This window comes from Sceloporus undulatus, chromosome 3 (genome assembly GCF_019175285.1).
Source record: "Sceloporus undulatus isolate JIND9_A2432 ecotype Alabama chromosome 3, SceUnd_v1.1, whole genome shotgun sequence".
In the NCBI taxonomy this organism is placed as follows: Eukaryota; Metazoa; Chordata; class Lepidosauria; order Squamata; family Phrynosomatidae; genus Sceloporus; species Sceloporus undulatus.
In genome coordinates, this window is record NC_056524.1 from 272,789,893 (window position 1) to 272,808,539 (window position 18,647).

The 18,647-nt window shown below is 45.8% G+C and overlaps 1 protein-coding gene across 1 annotated transcript in view; it reads right to left on the reverse strand.

Moving 5' to 3' along the window:
• The window catches only part of LOC121927217 (solute carrier family 12 member 9-like), a 142,251-nt gene that overhangs the window by 98,329 nt on the left and 25,275 nt on the right, over positions 1 to 18,647 (reverse strand). The window contains 5 exon segments of the mRNA XM_042460878.1: positions 647 to 762; positions 888 to 995; positions 6,483 to 6,785; positions 8,435 to 8,572; positions 13,106 to 13,240. Coding sequence (XP_042316812.1) covers positions 647 to 762; positions 888 to 995; positions 6,483 to 6,785; positions 8,435 to 8,572; positions 13,106 to 13,240 — 800 coding nt within the window.

The window sequence follows — 18,647 nt, forward strand, 5'->3', positions numbered from 1 at the left end:
GATTCAAGCTACAGAAAAAGTGAATCCAGGTCAACATTAGGAGGAGTTTCCTGACAGTAAGAACTGTTTGACAGTAAAAGATGCTGCATTGGAAAGTGATGGAGTAAGCTTGTTTTCTGCTGCTCCAGAGACTAAGACACAGAACAATGGATGGAAGGTACAGGAAAAGAGATTCCACTTCAATATTAGCAAGAAATTCTAAATGGTAAGAACTGTTCAACAGTGGAAAACACTCCCTTGGAGTATGATGGAGTCTCCTTCTTTGGAGGGTTTTAAGCAGAGGCTTGAAGGCCATCTGTCAGGGGTGCTTTGATTGTGAGTTCCTGCATGGCAGAAGGGGGTTGGACTTCATGGCCCTTGAAGTCTCTTCCAACTCTATGATTCTATTCTATTCTATGATTGTATTATAAGCTCATCCAGGACACCTTCCAGCAGTCCTTGGGTTAGCTGCCTAAGTTCTCTTGTCTTTCAAATGAAAATAACTACAGGCTTAGCTCGACAGGGGTGTTATTAAAAGGACAAAAGAAGGGGATGATGTGGCCAACCAGAATATCTGTACAGAGCAAAGCAGAACCAATCTTTAGCTGTTTTAATGGATTTCAAGAGCCGTGGGAGAGGAGCCCCCCTCTGCTGGCTGATGCAGGACGTACCTGTCACAGGTGCAGCTCAGCAGCACAGCCAACACGTTGTATACAATGTAGGTGAAGATCACAGCTGTGATGGTGCCTCGGGGAATGGAGTAACTGGGACGCTGAAGGTCTCCTGCATCACAGGAGGAAAGCATGATCAGGCACATCCAGGTCTGAAGCCAGCACCCAGATTTAAAATACCTTTCTTGCAGTGTGTCTGCTCCCCTTCTGGGACTAGTGTCGCTAATCCAGACTCACCAGACATATTGGAGCCTGCCATGATCCCTGTGCAGCCGTTGAACATGACAGCGAAGACTGTGCTGAAGCTCATCAGGCGCCCAGTTGTATAATCCACAATGTAATCGGCTGCAGAAAGTCACAGAAATTTTAAGGTTAGAAAAACCTTGTTCTTGCCAACAAAATGCATCCTCCTTCTTGGCTATGGTCACCATAGGGCTCCTCTACCTGAACAGAACCACAGAAAAGAGGGAATTCCTCCAAGTGCAGATTTTCACAAAAATAGAAAAGCAGCACCAGTGGAAATTCCCCTTCTGGCCAATGGCTATAAGGAACTGTTTGCAACAAATGCCAATGGGGAACCATCTTCCTTCCCAGAATGCCATGAAGCAACACAATCCCTGGGCTCTTCCGATGGGTGCTTGGCAATATGCCACACTCCTCCTTGCTCTTAATATGCCCATATCATGTGTGGGCAGAAACTTAGGGTAATATTGAAGTTTGGCATCAGTTTAAGTGCTCTAGCTCCATCCTATGGAATCCTGGGATTTTTAGTTTTACAATGTCTTTAGCCTTCACTGCCAAAGAGTGCTGGTGACCCCCAAAGCTACAAATGCCAGGGTTTTGTAGGATGGGACTATGGCTGTTGAAGTGGTGTCAAACATAATCATTTGTACAGTGTAGATGCACGCACAGAAGAACATTTGGGTAAAGTCTAACATTTGGATTGTCTAACACACTTTTCAGTGTCCACTGACCAGCAGCTGACTGGCATAACATGCAGGGCATTCAGAAGGAAAATGGGAACTGTTGGTTGGTGGCCATAGTGAGAACACCCCTCACGCCACTGTGGCCACTACTATATGCACCATAAAGACAAAGACACAAGTTTTAAAAGAAGCTGCTTCCCTGCCATCGTAAACAATTCTCCCCTCTTCCCTCTGAAGTCATGACTATAGTCTCACCTTCAAAGCTCAGTATTCAAAATCCCATCCTTTCGGCTCAGCCTTCCTTGGAAAATTCTCCCAAAGCCAATCCTGAACAACTGGGCTGGGAGAAATGACCAGTTTTGACTGTAACACCCAGAATCCCCCAGACATAACACATACAGTACAGACACACCTGTTCAGATACACTCTGAACATTGACCTTCTGATGACATATATAGGTCTGTCCTGAGGTTTCCACTCCACCAAATGCATCTGAAGAAGTATACTTAAGTCTAAAGAAGCTCATGCTGCCAACTTCTTTCTTTCAGTTAGTCTCAAAGGTGCTACAAGATATCTCTACATACTGAATCTACAGACTAACATGGCTGTATCTCTGAATTCAGAAACACTCTGGTTTAGTATGGCTTCAAAAATATTTTTGAGATGACTCCCCTGCGCTGGAGCCGAAGCAGAGCTAGAAAATGTTGTCTTTTTTTGGACTGCAGCTCCCAGAATCCCCCAAGCCTAGCATGGAGATACATGTGCAAGACCTCAACCTTCCCTGGAATATACACTCTTTTGACAAACCTGTGGCTCATCAGGGGATCCAAGGGTTAATCCATGGTTAGGGAAACACACCCTACAAAAGCATGTGCCCAGAGGATTCAGCTAATCACTATTTTATGGCTGTGTCTGGGCACTAAAAGCTTGTTTCCAAGAATCTGATTCCCCCCCCCCCATGTTATTCTGAAGCTTTGTTTTCCTAAACCCCTCTCTAGATTGTGGCATGTTGTTTTTTCTTTGCAAGCTGGGACAGACCTTTCTTTTACACCCTGCTCTGTGGAAAGGTCTAGCAATGCTTCTCCAAGCCACCAGGGAGCCTGCTCTGCCTGGAGAAAGGTACCATGACCAGTCTAAAGCTGGAATTGTAACTCTTAGGAACCTCCACATTCTTGGGGTTAGGGGTGAAAGATCCCCGTGAATGTGGACAAGCCTCAAATAAAAAAAACAGACTATTCTTTTTACCTAAGAGAACACCTCTCTAGGACTCTCCAGGTCCTCCAGTGCAACGCTATGGTCAACATCTGCCAGAATTTGATCATGCTGGAGGACCTACAGATACCTAGAAAAGCATTTCCTTTAGGCACATCTAGGTTCTCTAGCACACCTCTATGGTCAACTTCCAACAGAATTGCTCTGGAGGACTTAGAGATGCCTAGAGAGAACATATTAAAAGATCTTCACTGGCTCCCTATCTGCTTCCGGGCACAGGACAAGGTGTTGGTTATTACCTATAAAGCCCTACATGGCTTGGGCTCGAGTTATTTATGGGACCGCATCTCCCTATATAATCCGCCCTGCATTCTTAGAACATCGGGTAAGAACCTATTAGAGAGAGCAACCTCTATGTTGCTACTTCGCAAAGAGCATTTTCAACATCAGCTCCGAGACTTTGGAACAGTCTCCCTGAGGAGATCCGCTTGGCAGCTTCGTTAGAAACATTTAGAAAAGCGATTAAAACCAAGCTTTTTAGTCAAGCATCCCCCCCCCCCAATATGAAAACCCCCCCCTGATATGAATGACTTACCCTGTCTGTGTATGATCCCTGCCTTGTTTGTTGATGCTACTGTTACTGTAAGATGTTGTATATTTTATTGTTTTTAGCTGCTTTTAATTGAATTTTTATGTAAACACTTTGTGCTTTTTTAGTCTGTAACCCCACTTCGATCCACTGGGAGAGGCGGGGAAACATAAATAAATCTTATTATTATTATTATTATTATTATTATTATTATATTAATGAAAACCGCAAATAATCAAATCCACAAAAGTCAAAGCCACAAATGTGGAGGGCCAACTGTAAATGCGTAAGTTTCCCCAGGAAACTGCTTAAGTTCCCAAGGATAAACTTTTCTAGATGAACAAATTGATGCTGTCAAACTTTGGCCATATCATTAGAGGGCATAACTCCTTGGCAAAGACAATAATGCTAGGAAAGGCAGAGGGATATAGAAAGAGAGGAAGGCCACATGCTAAATGGATGGACTCTATCAAAGAGGTTATGGGCATAAATTTAAAGCACCTAAGCACAGCAGTGGAGGAAAGGGGGTTTGGAAGTGTCTCATCCACAGGGTTGCCATGAGTCGGGAATGACTCCAGGGCAGTTAACAACAACGAAGTTTCCCTTACACATGTGAATGCCCATTTTTGAGCCCTGAGAGGGTGGGTATTCCCTCCCTCCTTCCACAATCCCCCAAACCCCCTTCCAACTTACCATCAAGCCTCTGAAGCCACCTCAACAGCTATTCTGTGCTTCACAGAAAGCAAGAAGTATTGGAGAAATGACTGGCTATGTCTCCATAGCCAGATACAAAATGATGACCACGGTGCCAAGATTCACAAAGGTCATAGAATCATAGAATCATAGAGTTGGAAGAGACCACAAGGGCCATCCAGTCCAACCCCATTCTGCCATGCAAGAAAAGAGATTCCACCTCAACATTAGGAGGAACTTCCTGAGAGTAAGGGCTGTTTGCCAGTAGAACACACTTCCTAGGAGTGTAGTGGAGTCTCCCTCCTTGGAGGTCTTCAAGCAGAGGCTGGATGGCCATCTGTCGGGGATGCTTTGATTGTGATTTCCTGCATCCATTGCTCCGGGTCCTAGTCTCTGGAGCAGCAGAAAACAAGCTTGCTCCCTCCTCAATATGACATCCCTTCAAATATTTAAACAGGGATATCATATCACCTCTTAACCTTCTCTTCTCCAGGCTAAACATCCCCAGCTCCCTGAGTCGTTCCTCATAGGGCAAGGTTTCCAGACCTTTCACCATTTTAGTCGCTCTCCTCTGGACACGCTCCAATTTCTCAATGTCCTTTTTGAATTGTGGTGTCCAGAACTGGACACAATATTCCAGGTGGGGCCTGACCAGAGCAGAATACAGTGGCACTATTACTTCTCTTGATCTAGACACTATACATCTATTGATGCAGCCTAAAATCGCATTGGCCTTGTTAGCTGCCACATCATACTGTTGACTCATGTTCAACTTGTGGTCTACTTGGACTCCTAGATCCCTTTCACATGTTGTCTCCTTAAGCCAGGTGTCCCCCATCCTATATCTGTGCTTTTCATTTTTCCGCCCTAAGTGCAGTACCTTACATTTCTCCCTGTTGAAGTTCATTTTGTTAGCTTTGGCCAGTTTTCTAGTCTATTCAGGTCATTTTGAATCTTGATCCTGTCCTCTGGAGTATTAGCTACTCCTCCTAATTTGGTGTCATCTGCAAATTTCATAAGTATTCCCCCAATTTTGTCCTCCAAGTCATTGATAAAGATGTTGAATAGAACTGGCCTGAGGACAGAGCCTTGTGGGACCCCACTGGTCACTTCTCTCCAGGATGAAAAGGAGCCATTGTTGAGCACCCTTTGCGTTCGGTCGGTCAACCAGTTACAAATCCATGTAACAGTTGCCTTGTCTAGACCACATTTTACAAGCTTGTTTGCAAGGATATCATGGGGAACTTTGTCAAAGGCCTTACTGAAATCAAGATATACTATATCCACAGCATTCCCTTCATCTAACAAGCTGGTAATTTTATCAAAGAAAGAGATAAGGTTTGCCCTCCTCCAGTCTTCTGGGGTCTCTCCTGTTTTCCAGGAGTTCTCAAAGATTATTGCTAATGGCTCCAATATTACATTTGCCAGTTCTTTTAACACCCTTGGATGTAGTTCATCTGGTCCCCCAGTAGTTGCAGCACTGCTGTGATCACTGTGCATCTGGTTATGATGATGTAGGAGACCCAGTGTTGTGGAGTGATTTGAGCATTGGACTAGGACTCTGGAGACCAGGGTTCAAATCCCTGCTCAGCCATGTAAGCCCACCAGGTGACCTTGGGCAAGTCACACACTTAACCTCAGAGGTTGGCAATGCTAAGCCTCCTCTGAAGAAACCTGGCAAGAAAACCCCATGATAGGGTTGTTGTAAACCAGAAATGACTCAAAGGGACACAACAAATGCAATATTTCTCTGACACCTGCCTACTTGCTGCAAAGCAAGATGTCCCTGTGAAGAGATCTCAGGGGCTTCTCAGTAAATTAAGGGAGGTATGTGGCTCAACACAGCATAGCGATATGTATGCTATGCTGAGTAGGTGTACTCTTAAGGCCACCATTTCTTAGCCTAACCTACCTCACAGGGATGCTGTGAAGATAATATTGGGAAAAGGCTCAGCTCTAACCTTAGCCCTTAACCTTAACCCAGTGATTCCCAAACCTTGGTCCTCCAGATGTTTGGAACTTCATTTCCCAAAAGCCATGATCACCTTGGCCAACAGTCAGGAATTCTAGGAGCTGAAGCCCAAAACATCTGGCATACCAAAGTTTGGGGATCACTGCAACCCACTGGAGGAACAGTAAGAAAAACAAGGGGCTGACAGTGAGTAGACTCTCTCTGACTCTGTTCTGATCCCAACAATATGTTCTTTGTGATATTCTCCTACTTCTTCCATTGCTACATCCTGAATGAATGTGACAGAATCCCCCCACTGGCAGAGGGATTCTGGGAACTATGGCCCTCAGAAGATAAAATTTCCAACTCTTGCCCCCATTTCCCTGTTGTCATTTGGAAGGGGATGATGATGCATTATTTGCAGTGTAGTGCTTTGGAAGACAACAGTGACACCAACTCACGGGGGAGATTATCCAGGAGGGTGCTGAGCTTGAAGCCGGTGAAGGAGGCATTGGTGTGAACCGTGGCATTGTCATCATTGCTGGGAGGAAGCTGGACAGTGTGGGGCTTCACCACAAAGAAACTGAGGCAGACAGTGGCCAGCACCGCCATGACGATGAGGAAGATGAGGAAGGTGGCCTTGGCGTAGATGCCGGCGCCGACGAGGCACACAAGGAGACAGAGGAGCAGCAGAATCGTGCCATATAAGACTTCAAACAAGTAACCGCGGGGCAGGACCTGGATGGCCGCACCGGTGCCTCCCTCTGCGTGGAAACAAGGAGCATGAGATTTCAAACACAGACACATACATAACAATTATTTTAGTACTGCTATTGAGAGCCAGTGTGGCATAGTGGTTTGAGTATTGGACTATGAATCTGGAGACCAGGGTTCAATTCCCAACTCAGCTTCAATGGCTATTATGTCCAACCCCCTGCCATGCAGGAATACACAATCAAAACACACACGGCCAGAACTAGAACTAGTAACTGTCACACAGAGGACCTTTACACTGGCTGCCACTAGACTGTGAAACGACCAAAAGCATCTGCTGTTATTATTCTTGTTGTTGTTCTGGTTGTTGTTATTATCATCATCTAGAGAACAGCACAATTCCAACCCCTCATTTTCACTGTACTTGTAAGGAGACGTTGACAAGCCGGAGCATGTCCAGAGGCAGGCAACCAAAATGGTGAAGGGTCTGGAAGCCATGCCTTATGGGGAAAGACTTAGGGAGCTGGATACAGTATCAGTATGTAGAGAGGTCTTTTGGCACCTATTGAAACTCACTGAAATAAAGAAGTTGGTTGCATGAGCTTTCGTAGACTTCAGTCTATTCACTGAATGCATCTGAGGAAGTAGACTTAAGTCTAGGAAAGCTCATGCTGCCAACTTCTTTCTTTCAGTTAGTCTCAAAGGTGTTACAAGAGCTCTCCACATACTGATTCTACAGACTAACAGGGCTATATCTTTGGATCTGGAGTTGAATTGGAAGAGACCATAAGGGTCATCCAGTCCAACCCCCTGCCATGCAGGAAGTTTGTTTTCTGCTGCTCCAGAGACTAGGACACAGAGCAATGGAGTCAAGCGACATGAAAAGTTATTCCACCTTTAAACCTCCTGACAGTAAGTTATTTGAAAGTGAAAGACGCTCCCTCAGAAGGTGATGGAGTCTCCTTCTTTGGAGGCTGTTATTAAACAGAGCCTGGATGGCCATCTGTCAGGGGTGCTTTGATGGTGAATTCCTGCATGGCAGAAGGAGGTGGCCTGGGTGGCTCTTGGGGTCTCTTCCAACTGTATGATTCTATGAGACAGCAGCCAAACTCAGCTGAAATCTCCCTTGACTCCATGCAGTGTGTTCATTCACTTCTTCAGGCAATATCACACTACACTGTTATAGTGCTGTTATTCAACTTTAACTACTAGGCTGCCTCCTGTGGAATTTTGGGCTTTGTAGTTTAGGGAGACCTAAGAGCTCAGTGGCTGAAAATCCTAAATGCCCCTCCCAAAACTATAAATCCCAAGATTCCACGAAGGGCAACCATAGCAGTTAAAGTGGAATAACAGCGCTATAACACTGTAGTGTGATAGTGTCCTATATCTTGTTATAGACTCTGAACCGACTAGACCAGTGGTCCCCAAACTGTGCCCTTTAAGGGATTTTGGACTTCAGCTCCTAGAATCCCAGACTATTGGCCAAGAGGGCTGAGGCTTCTGGGAGCTGAAGTCCAAAATTTCTTAAAGGGCAGAGTTTGGGGACCACTGTGATAGACCAAAGGAGCCAGCAGTATCATGGACCCAAGATGGTCCTTTCAGGTCACCTTCAGTGCTCTCAGAACCCCTTTTGTTCATCTCCAGCTCTGGAAGACCTGTTCAAAAAGCTCCCCCGGGTGATGGATCCCAGGTCACTCACCTGCTGGAGCTCCAAAATCATCCACGATGGCCTCCACCAGCCCCAGAATGTACAAAGCGCTGCCACAAACATTGGCCAAGAAGAACATGATCCCAATACTGCCCCCGAACTCAGGTCCCAGGGCTCGGCTGATCATATCTGTGTTGGGCAAGTCAAGGAGTAGGAAAGCATAGAGCAGGGGTAGGCAACCTTTTTGAGCCGGGGGCCGGGTTGCTGTCCCTCAGACAACTGGGGGTCCGAAGCCAAAAAATAAATAATTAAATATTTTTTTTAAAAAAAAATTTAAATAAATAAATAAACCAGGACAAATGTAGGACAACATTTTCAAATGGTGGACACTTTTTTTAAAAAAGTGGAGGACATGCAAAAAAAAATTGCTGATTTTTTTAAAAAACTATACATGCTGTTTCTGCGGCGTCTATAACATTGCCCCCCCCTGGGCCCTTGTGCGAGAGGCCAGGCTCCGGCGGCAATCGGTGGCAGAGCTGGGCTGGGACCGGTCCCACGGCCTCACCGGGCCGCTCTCCGGCCCGCGGGCCGCAGGTGCCTACCACCTGGCAGAGAGCATGGAGGTAAAGAAAACAAACACATTTTCTCATCTTCAAAAAGAAATCAGGCATCCTGATGAGAAAATGGTCATCCAACCCCAACCAGAATGGCTAAGATATGAAGAATAAAAAAAGATAGTTGTTGGAAATGTAAAGAAAAAAGGACATTCATCTCTTTCATATGTGGTGGCATTGTAAGAAAATCCAAAAGTACTGGGGAACCTCACTAAAATTATGAGAGAGATACTCCATAAATATCCCCATTTAAACTGGAACTATTTTTATTAAAATACTAATAGATGGGAAATTAAGTATGGATGAAAAAGCGTAACATTATCATGATAACTGTGGTGGCGTATCGATTTTAATGCTAAATACTGGAAAATAAAGAATACTAACCATAGAGGATGTGAGCTCTTAAAGTTAAAGATTTTGCTATTATGGAGAGATGTTCGGCATCTGAGGGAGAGAGAAGGACTGGCCCCAGTAACCATCAGGGCTACCTAAGAGGAGGCTCCTCCCTCCCCAACTGTCATCGGATTTTTTCGGGCTTCGGCGGCCTCTGAGGGAGAGAGAATGCTGGCCCAGTACCATCAGGGGCTAGCCAAGACAAGGCTCCTCCCTCCTCCAACGTGTCATCTTTCCGGCCTCTGTGGGAGAGAGAAGCTGGCCCAGTACCATCAGGGGCGACCTGAGCAGAGGCGCCTCCCTCCCCAACTGTCAGGTCATCGTTCGGGCGACCTCTGAGGGAGAGAGAAGGCTGGCCCAGTACCATCAGGGGCTAGCCTGAAGAAGAGGAGGCTCCTCCCGCCCCACGTCACGTTCGCCTCTGAGGGAGAGAGAAGGCTGGCCCAGTACCATCAGAGGGCTAGCCTGAAGACATAGGCTCCTCCCTCCCTAACGGTAATCTTTCGGCCGCTGAGGGAAGAGAGAAGCTGCTCAGTACCAGCCAGGGAGCTAGCCTGGAAGACAGAGGCTCATCCCTCCCTAACTGCCCATCTATTTTTTAGGGCCTATAGGGAGAGAGAAGGCTGGGCCCAGGTCATCGGGGCAGCTTAAGAAGGAGGCTCCTCCCTCCTAACTGGTCATCTGTTCGGTCCTCCTGAGGGAAGAGAGAATGGCTGGCCCAGTTCCAGCAGGGGCCCTGTGGTCCTGAAGACTCAGAGGCTCCGCTCGACCTGAACCTGTCATCTGTCGTGCTCTCTGAGGGCAGAGAGATAGGTCGGCCCAGTAGCCGATCAGTGGGGCTACCTGAAGACAGAGCTCCTCCCTGCCCTGAACTGTCTGCGTTCTGGAGGGAGAGCAGGCCTCTGAGGGGGAGTAGAGAAGGCTGGGTCAGTACCGCATCAGGCTCTAGCCTGAATACAGGCTGCCCTCCCTCCCTCAACTGTCATCGTTCGCGCCTCCCCTCTTGAGGAGCAGAGTAAGGCTGGCCCAGTAACCATCCAGGGCGTTAGCCTGCAAGAAGGAGGCTCTTCCCTCCCTCAACTGTCATCTTTGCGGCCTCTGAGGGAGAGATAAGGCTGTCCGCAGCCTACGGCATCCAGTTGCTATGCCTGAAGAATGGAGGCTCAACCCTCCTCCCTCCCTAACTGTCCATCTTTCGGCCTCTGCAGGGAGAGAGAAGGCATGTGCCCAGTACCATCATGCGGCTAGCCCTGAAGACAGAGGCCCTCCCTCCCTTAACTGTCATCGGGGTTCGGCCTCTAGGAGAGGAGAAGGCTGTGGGTCATACCATCAGGGGCCTAGCCTGCATGAAGAAGAGCCTCCTCCCTCCCCAACTGTCCATCGGTCAGCCTCTAGGGAGACGAGAAGCTGGCCCTATTACCATCAGGGCGCTAGCCTGACAGAAGGAGTCTCTTCCCGCTCTCCAACTGTCATCTTTCTTCGGCTCTCTGAGTGAGAGAGAAGGCTGGCCCAGTACCATCAGGGGCGCTAGCCTGAAGAACAGGAGGCGCCTCCCTCCCCAACTGTCATCGTTCGGCCTCTGAGGAGAGAGAAGGCTTGGCCCCAAGTACCATCATGGGTCTAGCCTTGAAGACAAGCAAGGCTCCTCCCTGCCCTAACTGTCCTCTTTTCGGGGGTGCCTCTGAGGGAAGAAGGCTTTGGCTCGTACCATCAGGGGCTAGCCTTCGGAAGACGAGGCTCCTGCCCATCCCTAACTGTCATCTTTAGGCCTCTGAGGGAGAGAGACGGCTGGCCCAGTTCCATCATGGGCTTAGCCTGCAAGAAGGTACGGCTCCTCCCTCCCTAACTGTCATCTTTCGGCCATCTGAGTGGAGAGCAGAATGCTGGCCCAGTTTTTCCATCGGGGCTGGCCTAGACCAGAGTACTCCTTCCTCCCTAACGTCATTCTTTCGGCCTCTTACGGGCAGAGAGGAAGGCTTTCCTCAGTTTACCATTCAGGCGTCTAGCCTTAATAACGTAAGAGCCCTCCCTCCGGTGCCATTCTGCCTTGGTCCATGGCCTCGATGGGATGAGAAGAATGCTGGAAAGGACCTGATTTCCCTCCCCCGCCTCCACACATATCCCTTCTCCTTTTGTGTCGCTGTCTTTTAGATTGTAAGCCTGTGGGCAGGGAACTGTCTATTATCCCCTCTATTGTAAACCGCTCGGATTCCCAGTGATTGGGCGGTATATAAATAAAACCTATTATTATTATTATTATTATTATTATTGTCCATGTGTGCGAGTGGGAAAACAATCCAACAATATGAAAAAAATGGAGTAATGTGACAAAATTATGGATTAATTGAAGTAAAAAGGAAGAGTGAATGGAAGTGATAATTAAAAGTAATGTTTGTGAATATATAATGTTTGTGAATGAAAATGGTCATCTGCTCTTTAGATTTTTGTGCATATTTGGAGACTTGTTTTGGTGAAAAAGAAAATTATGGAAAAAACATACATTGCTGCAAAAAAATAATCCTTGACTGGTTTTGCAAAAACAAAACAAAACAATACATTGTGGAAAAAAAGTCAAGACGTTTGCAAAGAAAACAATTTACAGGTGGCCCTTTGTACCCATTGATTTTTTAATCCACAGATTCAGCCATCTGCAGTTTGAAAATATTCCAAAATATATAAATTCCCAAAAGTAAACTTTGATTTTGCCATTTTGTGTAAGAGACACCATTTTCTATGCCACTATATTTAGTGGGACTTGAGCATGGATGGATTTTGGTATCAATGGTGGGTCCTGGAACCCAAACCCAGTGGATACCAAGGGTCCACTATATTTTGCTCAAAATACACTGATTTCTGTAGAAAAATCTTGGGTTTTCAAAAAAGCAAGTCCTGGTACAAGAAAGGGTTTACACATTTTTTTAAGAGGTACAAAGTTGGAAAAATCACTGACAAATGCTCAGTAATTCTTGTAATCTCACCCAGCAGGGAGAAAGCTTTTGAAAGGATTGCTGTTGTGTGCAAGAAAAACAAATAAAGTTTTACAGCTCTACCTGGGAAGAGAAAAGAGCCAGTACGACGCACAGCATAGTAGTGACTTGCTGGAGTGTGACCCGGGAGATGCAGGTGCAGTTAATTGCTACTTCATTATGCATCTTTCCAGGTGACTTTGGGCAAATTACTATCTCTCAGCCTAACCTACCAAACAGGGTTGTGGTGAGGATGAAATGGGGTCGAGGACTCTATGCCTGCATATTTCTCTGAAGGAAATGCAGGATATAAATTTAAGATGCTATTCTATGCTGTGCAACTCATGCAATGTGAGATCAGCAGCCAGCAAACCTTCTTACTTTTCAGGATAAGGGGAAATGGAAAGGAGGACTATGGAAGAGGGTCTTTTGGGGTTCAATAACAGGAAGGTTGCTGCTCTATTCTAAAGAGTCCCTGTGTGTGGTTTGGGGAGGGAAGTAGTGGTCAGAGATGTCCCAATCTATTCTGGATGGTTCAGTGTTGGACCGCAGGTCTGGATGAAGCTATGCTGCGATATACTAATGCTTTGCATCTGAAGAAGTAGACTAGAATTCATAAACACTTATGCCAAACAGAATTTGTGAGCCTTCCAAGATGCCAGGAAACATTTGGTTGCAACTGCTGCAGGAAACTAACATCATGGTTACCATTTGAGGAAACTTCTCTGGCTTATGTATGTGAAGGATACAGTAGGCACCACCAGCATCCAAGGCCCCGTTGGTGGAGATGGCACATACGGACAAGACAGTCATGCCAATGATGAAATAGGCAACGACAAACATGACCAGGGCATGGTACAAGCCGGCCTGGCCCACCACAAAACCTGCCAAAAATGAACGAGAGAGAGAGAGAGAGAGAGAGAGAGAGAGAGAGAACGAGAATACTTGTTATTTATTCATTTATATGCCCAATGCTGGGACTCAAAGTGGCTTAGCAAAATTACAACAAGACAGATAAAACCCCATGCAAAGACATGAAGTAAAGATATACAAAACATTTGGTAAGTGCAAATAAAACTACCTGTAGAATTAAAACCACCAAAAAGACAAAAATATAAAAATCAAAATCAGTGGAACACTACACTATTTGCACTCAGTGTTGTTTAGTGTCCTGAAATCCTGCTTGAAGAGAAGACTTTTCATCCTTTCCTACTTAGGAAAGGAGTTCAAAAGTCTGGCAGCAAGCACCCAAAAGGCACTGGAGAAGCACTGGAAGAAGGCAAGGAAAAGTGGGGTAGTTGCAGCCCTCCAAACCCATTTCATAGACATGGCTGGTGGGAACTCAGGAGGTCCAAAACACACCGTAGAAATAATCCACCTTGAGACCACTTTAACTGTCTGACTCAGTGCTAGCGAACCCTGGGAATTGTAGTTTGTTGTGAGCACCAGAGCTATCAGACAGAGAAGGCTAAATGTCTCACAAAACTACAGTTCCTAGAATTCCTGAGCACTGAGCCAAGGCAGATAAAAAGCAGTCTCAAACTGGATTATTTCTTCAGGGTGTTTTGGACCTCCTGTATCCCTACCAGCCATGTCTATGAAACGGCACAACTGACTTTGGAGGGCTGCATCTACCCCAGTTTCCCTTGCCTTCTTCCAGTGCTTCTCTTGTCCAAACTGGTCATTCCTATTTTGGAACAGAAGCCCACAAAGAAGTTAGGACCCAGTCATCAATGCAAGCAGGTCTCTCCAAGAATTGCCTGCTCACAAATGGAGCTGTTGTTGTTGTTGTGATGTGCCTTCAATTAGTTTCCAACTTATGGCAAATCTAAGGCAAACCTATCACAAGGGTTTCTTCGCAAGCTTTGTTCAGAGGAGGTTTGCCACTGCCTTCCCCTGAGGCTGAGAGCGTGTGACTTTCCCGAGGTCACCCAATGGGTTTAATGGCCGATCTGGGAATTGAACCCTGGTCTCCAGAGTTGTAGTCCAATACTCAACCACACCACACTGGCTCTCCAAAGGGATCTACTCCTTAAGACTATCTTTCAAAGGACAACATCATTTTTGCAGCAGCTGTGACTTGATACTAGGCTGTTTCTCTTTCAGTAGTTTGAGTGCTTGACCAGGACTCTGAAGACCAGGGTTTGAATCCCTGTTCAGCTGTTGGAAACTACTGGGTGACCTTGGGCAGGTCACACTCTCTCAGCCTCAGAGGAAGGCAATGGCAAGCACCACCTGAATAAATCTCACCAAGAAACCCCTGTGATAGGTTCACCTTCAGAGTTACTGTAAGTCAGGCTTCCCATGCTGGGTTTTGGGAAGAGATGTCAAAAATAACGTTCCACTTTCATACTTAAATACAGATGCGCCAAAATGAGCCATCAACTGCAAGCTTTCCAGCTGTTCTGGAAATGCCCAACCATTCTGAAACCTTCTCAATGAGTTACAGAGTGGCATCAAATCCAGGTCAAAGTTAAGGAAGTACTTCCTTCATTCAGTGAATTATTAACTTAAGGAATTCGCTGCCACCAGATATTGCAATAGTTTAGCCACTGGACGAGAGCCATTCTCAAAGAGGTCAGACCAGTTCAAGACAGACTGGACTACTAACAGCGATCAGACTTCGCAGGATGAGTGAGACACTGGTATTCAGGGGCAATTATGGTTCTTTTATTTAGATTGTGTCACCAAAGCTCCCAACACTTTGCAGAGCATAAGAGGCCCAGCTTGCAATCTGTGATTCAACACGATGGAGGAAACAGAGGGAAGGAACTAGAGCTAAACAAGGAAGCAACACACTGTTGCTCTGGTTGAATGTGGTTAGGTCTAGTTACAGAGTGACGGCAGAACGTGGTGAGAACAATGAAGTTGCTCCAAGTGATTTATGGGAAAGGTAGCTTTTAAGGAAGTGATAGAAATAAGAGATGAATCATCATACAGAAGGTTTGATGGATAGATGCAAGCATAATATACAGCAAGCAAGGCAGGGCAGAGCCACTTGAGGGAATGAGAAAACTAAACCGGACAATGATGGGTAGTGGAGTCACATCAGCAAAGACCATGGGTAGAGAGGAGGAAGAGGAGGAGGAGGAGGAGGAGGAGTGTTTATTTATATAGCGTCATAAGTTTTGCACGGCACTTTACAGTGTTATCAAAAATATGAAACCTGTCAATGGCATACAATCTAAAATCACAACGTGTAAAATATTTTCAATAGACAATTTATTGAATGAAAATAACTATAAAACTATAGACAAACAATACACAGTTGCTCCTCCTAACTCGCGAATCTGAGATCCACGCCCTTGAATATATGTGGAGGAGCGACCTCTGCTATTTGCAATGGCCGGCATGCATGCAGGCGCACCCAATTCAAGCCTGTGGGGCTTGAATAAGTGCGAGCCTCCCATGAAAACGGAGGGACAACTGTACCCTTAGTCTCAATTATCAGAGATATGAAGCTGCAGTGTGAAATGCTTCTCATGATTTTTAGAGTTACAACGTCAAGGTCTTCTAGTCACTCTAGTCAACTCTTCTCAAGCTTTAATGCCTCTAATGGCTCTCAACCTCTGGTCTTCCAGATGTTTTGGAATTCACTGCTACCAGACAGTGTGATGGCTCAGCCACTGGACTTCAGCTCCCATAACCCCTGATTGTTGACCAAGCTGACTGGGGCTCCTGGGATGTGAAGTCCAAAACAAATGGAGGGCCAAAGGTTGGGAACCATTGTCCAAATGCAAGAATGGAGAGAGATGGGGTAAGGCAGGGCCACTGAGGACTCTCAGGCTAAAGGCTTACTGTGGATCCCAATGTGGCCAGAAAACTGGTTAGGTATCCAAGGAAAAGTAGTGTAAGGCAAAAGCAATGAGGGGGAATTCTGTGGCGCAGGGCGCACAAAATAATACAGGAGAGCTAATCTCCATCAAGCTTCAATGGGACGGCTGGCCTCTATTGTTACTCAAAGAAAGTGGGGGACTGGCGGGTCCCCAACAAGTATGTCAACATTACTTTAAATGTTGGAGAAATTAGCTTTGCAAGAGGCTGGGTAATTTAGGATCATTTGTACCTGTATATACCAGTAATAACTGGGGGGGAACTCCAGGTTTGGATGAATTAAGAGGGTTTTATAGTGGGCCCTTGGTATCCGCTGGGGTTTGGCTCTAAGACCACCTGTGGATATCAGAATCCATGGATGTTCAAGTCCCATTAAATACAGTGGCATAGTAAAATGGTGTTCCTTATATAAAATGGCAAAATCAACTTTTGCTTTTTGGATTTAAAAAAAAAAAACATTTCCCAACCATGGATGCTTGAATCCATGGATAAAGAATCTATGGACAAGGAGGGTAAACTTATTAGAAAAATGAAGAGTGCAGTCACACACACACACAAATAGCAATTCAAACAAAGCTAACTGAAAATGTGGTGTGAAAGGGGGATAGCATTGTTTTGAAGGGTTTAAGGAGGGAGAAATTTACTTGTCTGAAGAACAGGCCACAGAAAGCAGGACTGTAGTCTGAGGGTGATACAGAACATACATGGAGCACAGCCTGGGACAACTGTATGCATACTGTGGCCACAGAGGTGTATACCAGCTGTGTGCAAACAGGTTTTAAGGAGCAACATGTATACATGATAACTAGCCTCAGGGGTGTCCTTGATGGTCTCTAGCACTGTAACAAAGACCTGATGGCTTTCCCAGTGGTCAACAATCTGGGCTGGTTGAAGGCTTTAACTTTGGAGTTGCAACAACAGTGATTAGAACAGGACAAGCCCAGAGTGTAAGGACAGGAGGAAGTGGCTGGGAGCATGGCAGGGGCAGGCAGAGAGGTTGGCTTACTGCATGCAAGGAGATCCTTTATCCAAGGTGCAAGAGGAAATGCAGATGACTTGGAAGGAAGGAGCAACTAGTACACCTGTGATAAAAAGAAGTCCCTCCATTTATCAGCGCCTTCTTCCCAGACAATAAAGGGTTAAATGTGGGAAGATGTATAGTTACATTTTAATGAAGAAAACTTCGGAAGAGACTGGCTACTAGATGGTTCCATTAGTCTTGCACCCCTACAGTGTGCCCGCATCATACATGGGTGCAGTTTTCAGCATACGCTGTAAGCTGCATGCTTGCAGAGGCAATGGTGTATGCACCACAGGCACAAGCCCCATTGTTTTCAATGGGGCTCCACCATACATGGTAATTCCCTTATGCAAAGGGATGGATCCGCCATGTAAGGGAAGGGTGCACTGTATACCCATGTTGGACGACTGATTTGCACGTGAGGACAACTACTGATCTCCACTAGACTTTCCTCTGGCTTTGCCCTTTGTTCTCTGGGCAGAAGGCTTTGATAAATGGAGGGACTCCCACTTATCACAACACCCATTTAGCTTGGATTGTACAGTTGGCCCTCCATATCCATGGATTCTTTATCCAGGGATTCAACCATCCATGGCTTGAAAATATCCCAGTAAGATATAAATTCCAAAAAAAGCAAACTTTGATGTTGCTATTTTATATAAGGGATGTCATTTTACTATGTTGTTATATTGAATGGGACTTGGGCATCCACAGATTTTGGTATCCATGGGGTGAGTCATGGGTCCTAGAACCAAACCCCAGTGGATACCAAGGATCTGGATTGTCCACCTGCCTCAGGTCTTTGCTCCTTTTCTCCTGCGAAACTTAACTAGTGTTCCTAAATGATACTGTGACATCTCTAGAACATGCTGGCTCCAAATATGAAACGTGGGGACCCTAAATCAAGTGTGGGTATGCAGGCTGTGCTAATATATATAGAGAGAAGAGTTTTGGCAAGTTCTGACTTACACAAGGAACAAAAGGACTGACTAATATTTGGGCAGGAGGCAGCACAGGATGCAGGCTTTGAATGTTGCCTTGGGTTACAAAAAGATAAAACCACTCCCTACCACTGCCATATGTTTAAAAACAAAGAGCCGTCAAAGAAGAAAATGCTATAGCCTAACTCAACCCTTCCAGTTTCTGCTTCACTGCAGAACGTTTCAGAAGGAAACAGCCTCCCACACATGGAGGGTTGCCAGTTTGGGACTGTCCAGATCCTGACGTTTCTGGACCAAAAACTGAGACCTAGGCATGGGTCCCATCATCTTGAATCAGCCCCGAAGTGAAAACAAATGAATGACTTAAAAGCACTGCAGAGAGAAAAGAAACAAAGGCCTGTTACAGACAGCCAAAATAAAGCTGCTTCGAGTCACAGTGGAGGTATGGTGTTTCAATGATGCATGCATCCTAAGAGTCCAGAAGCCAAACCAAAG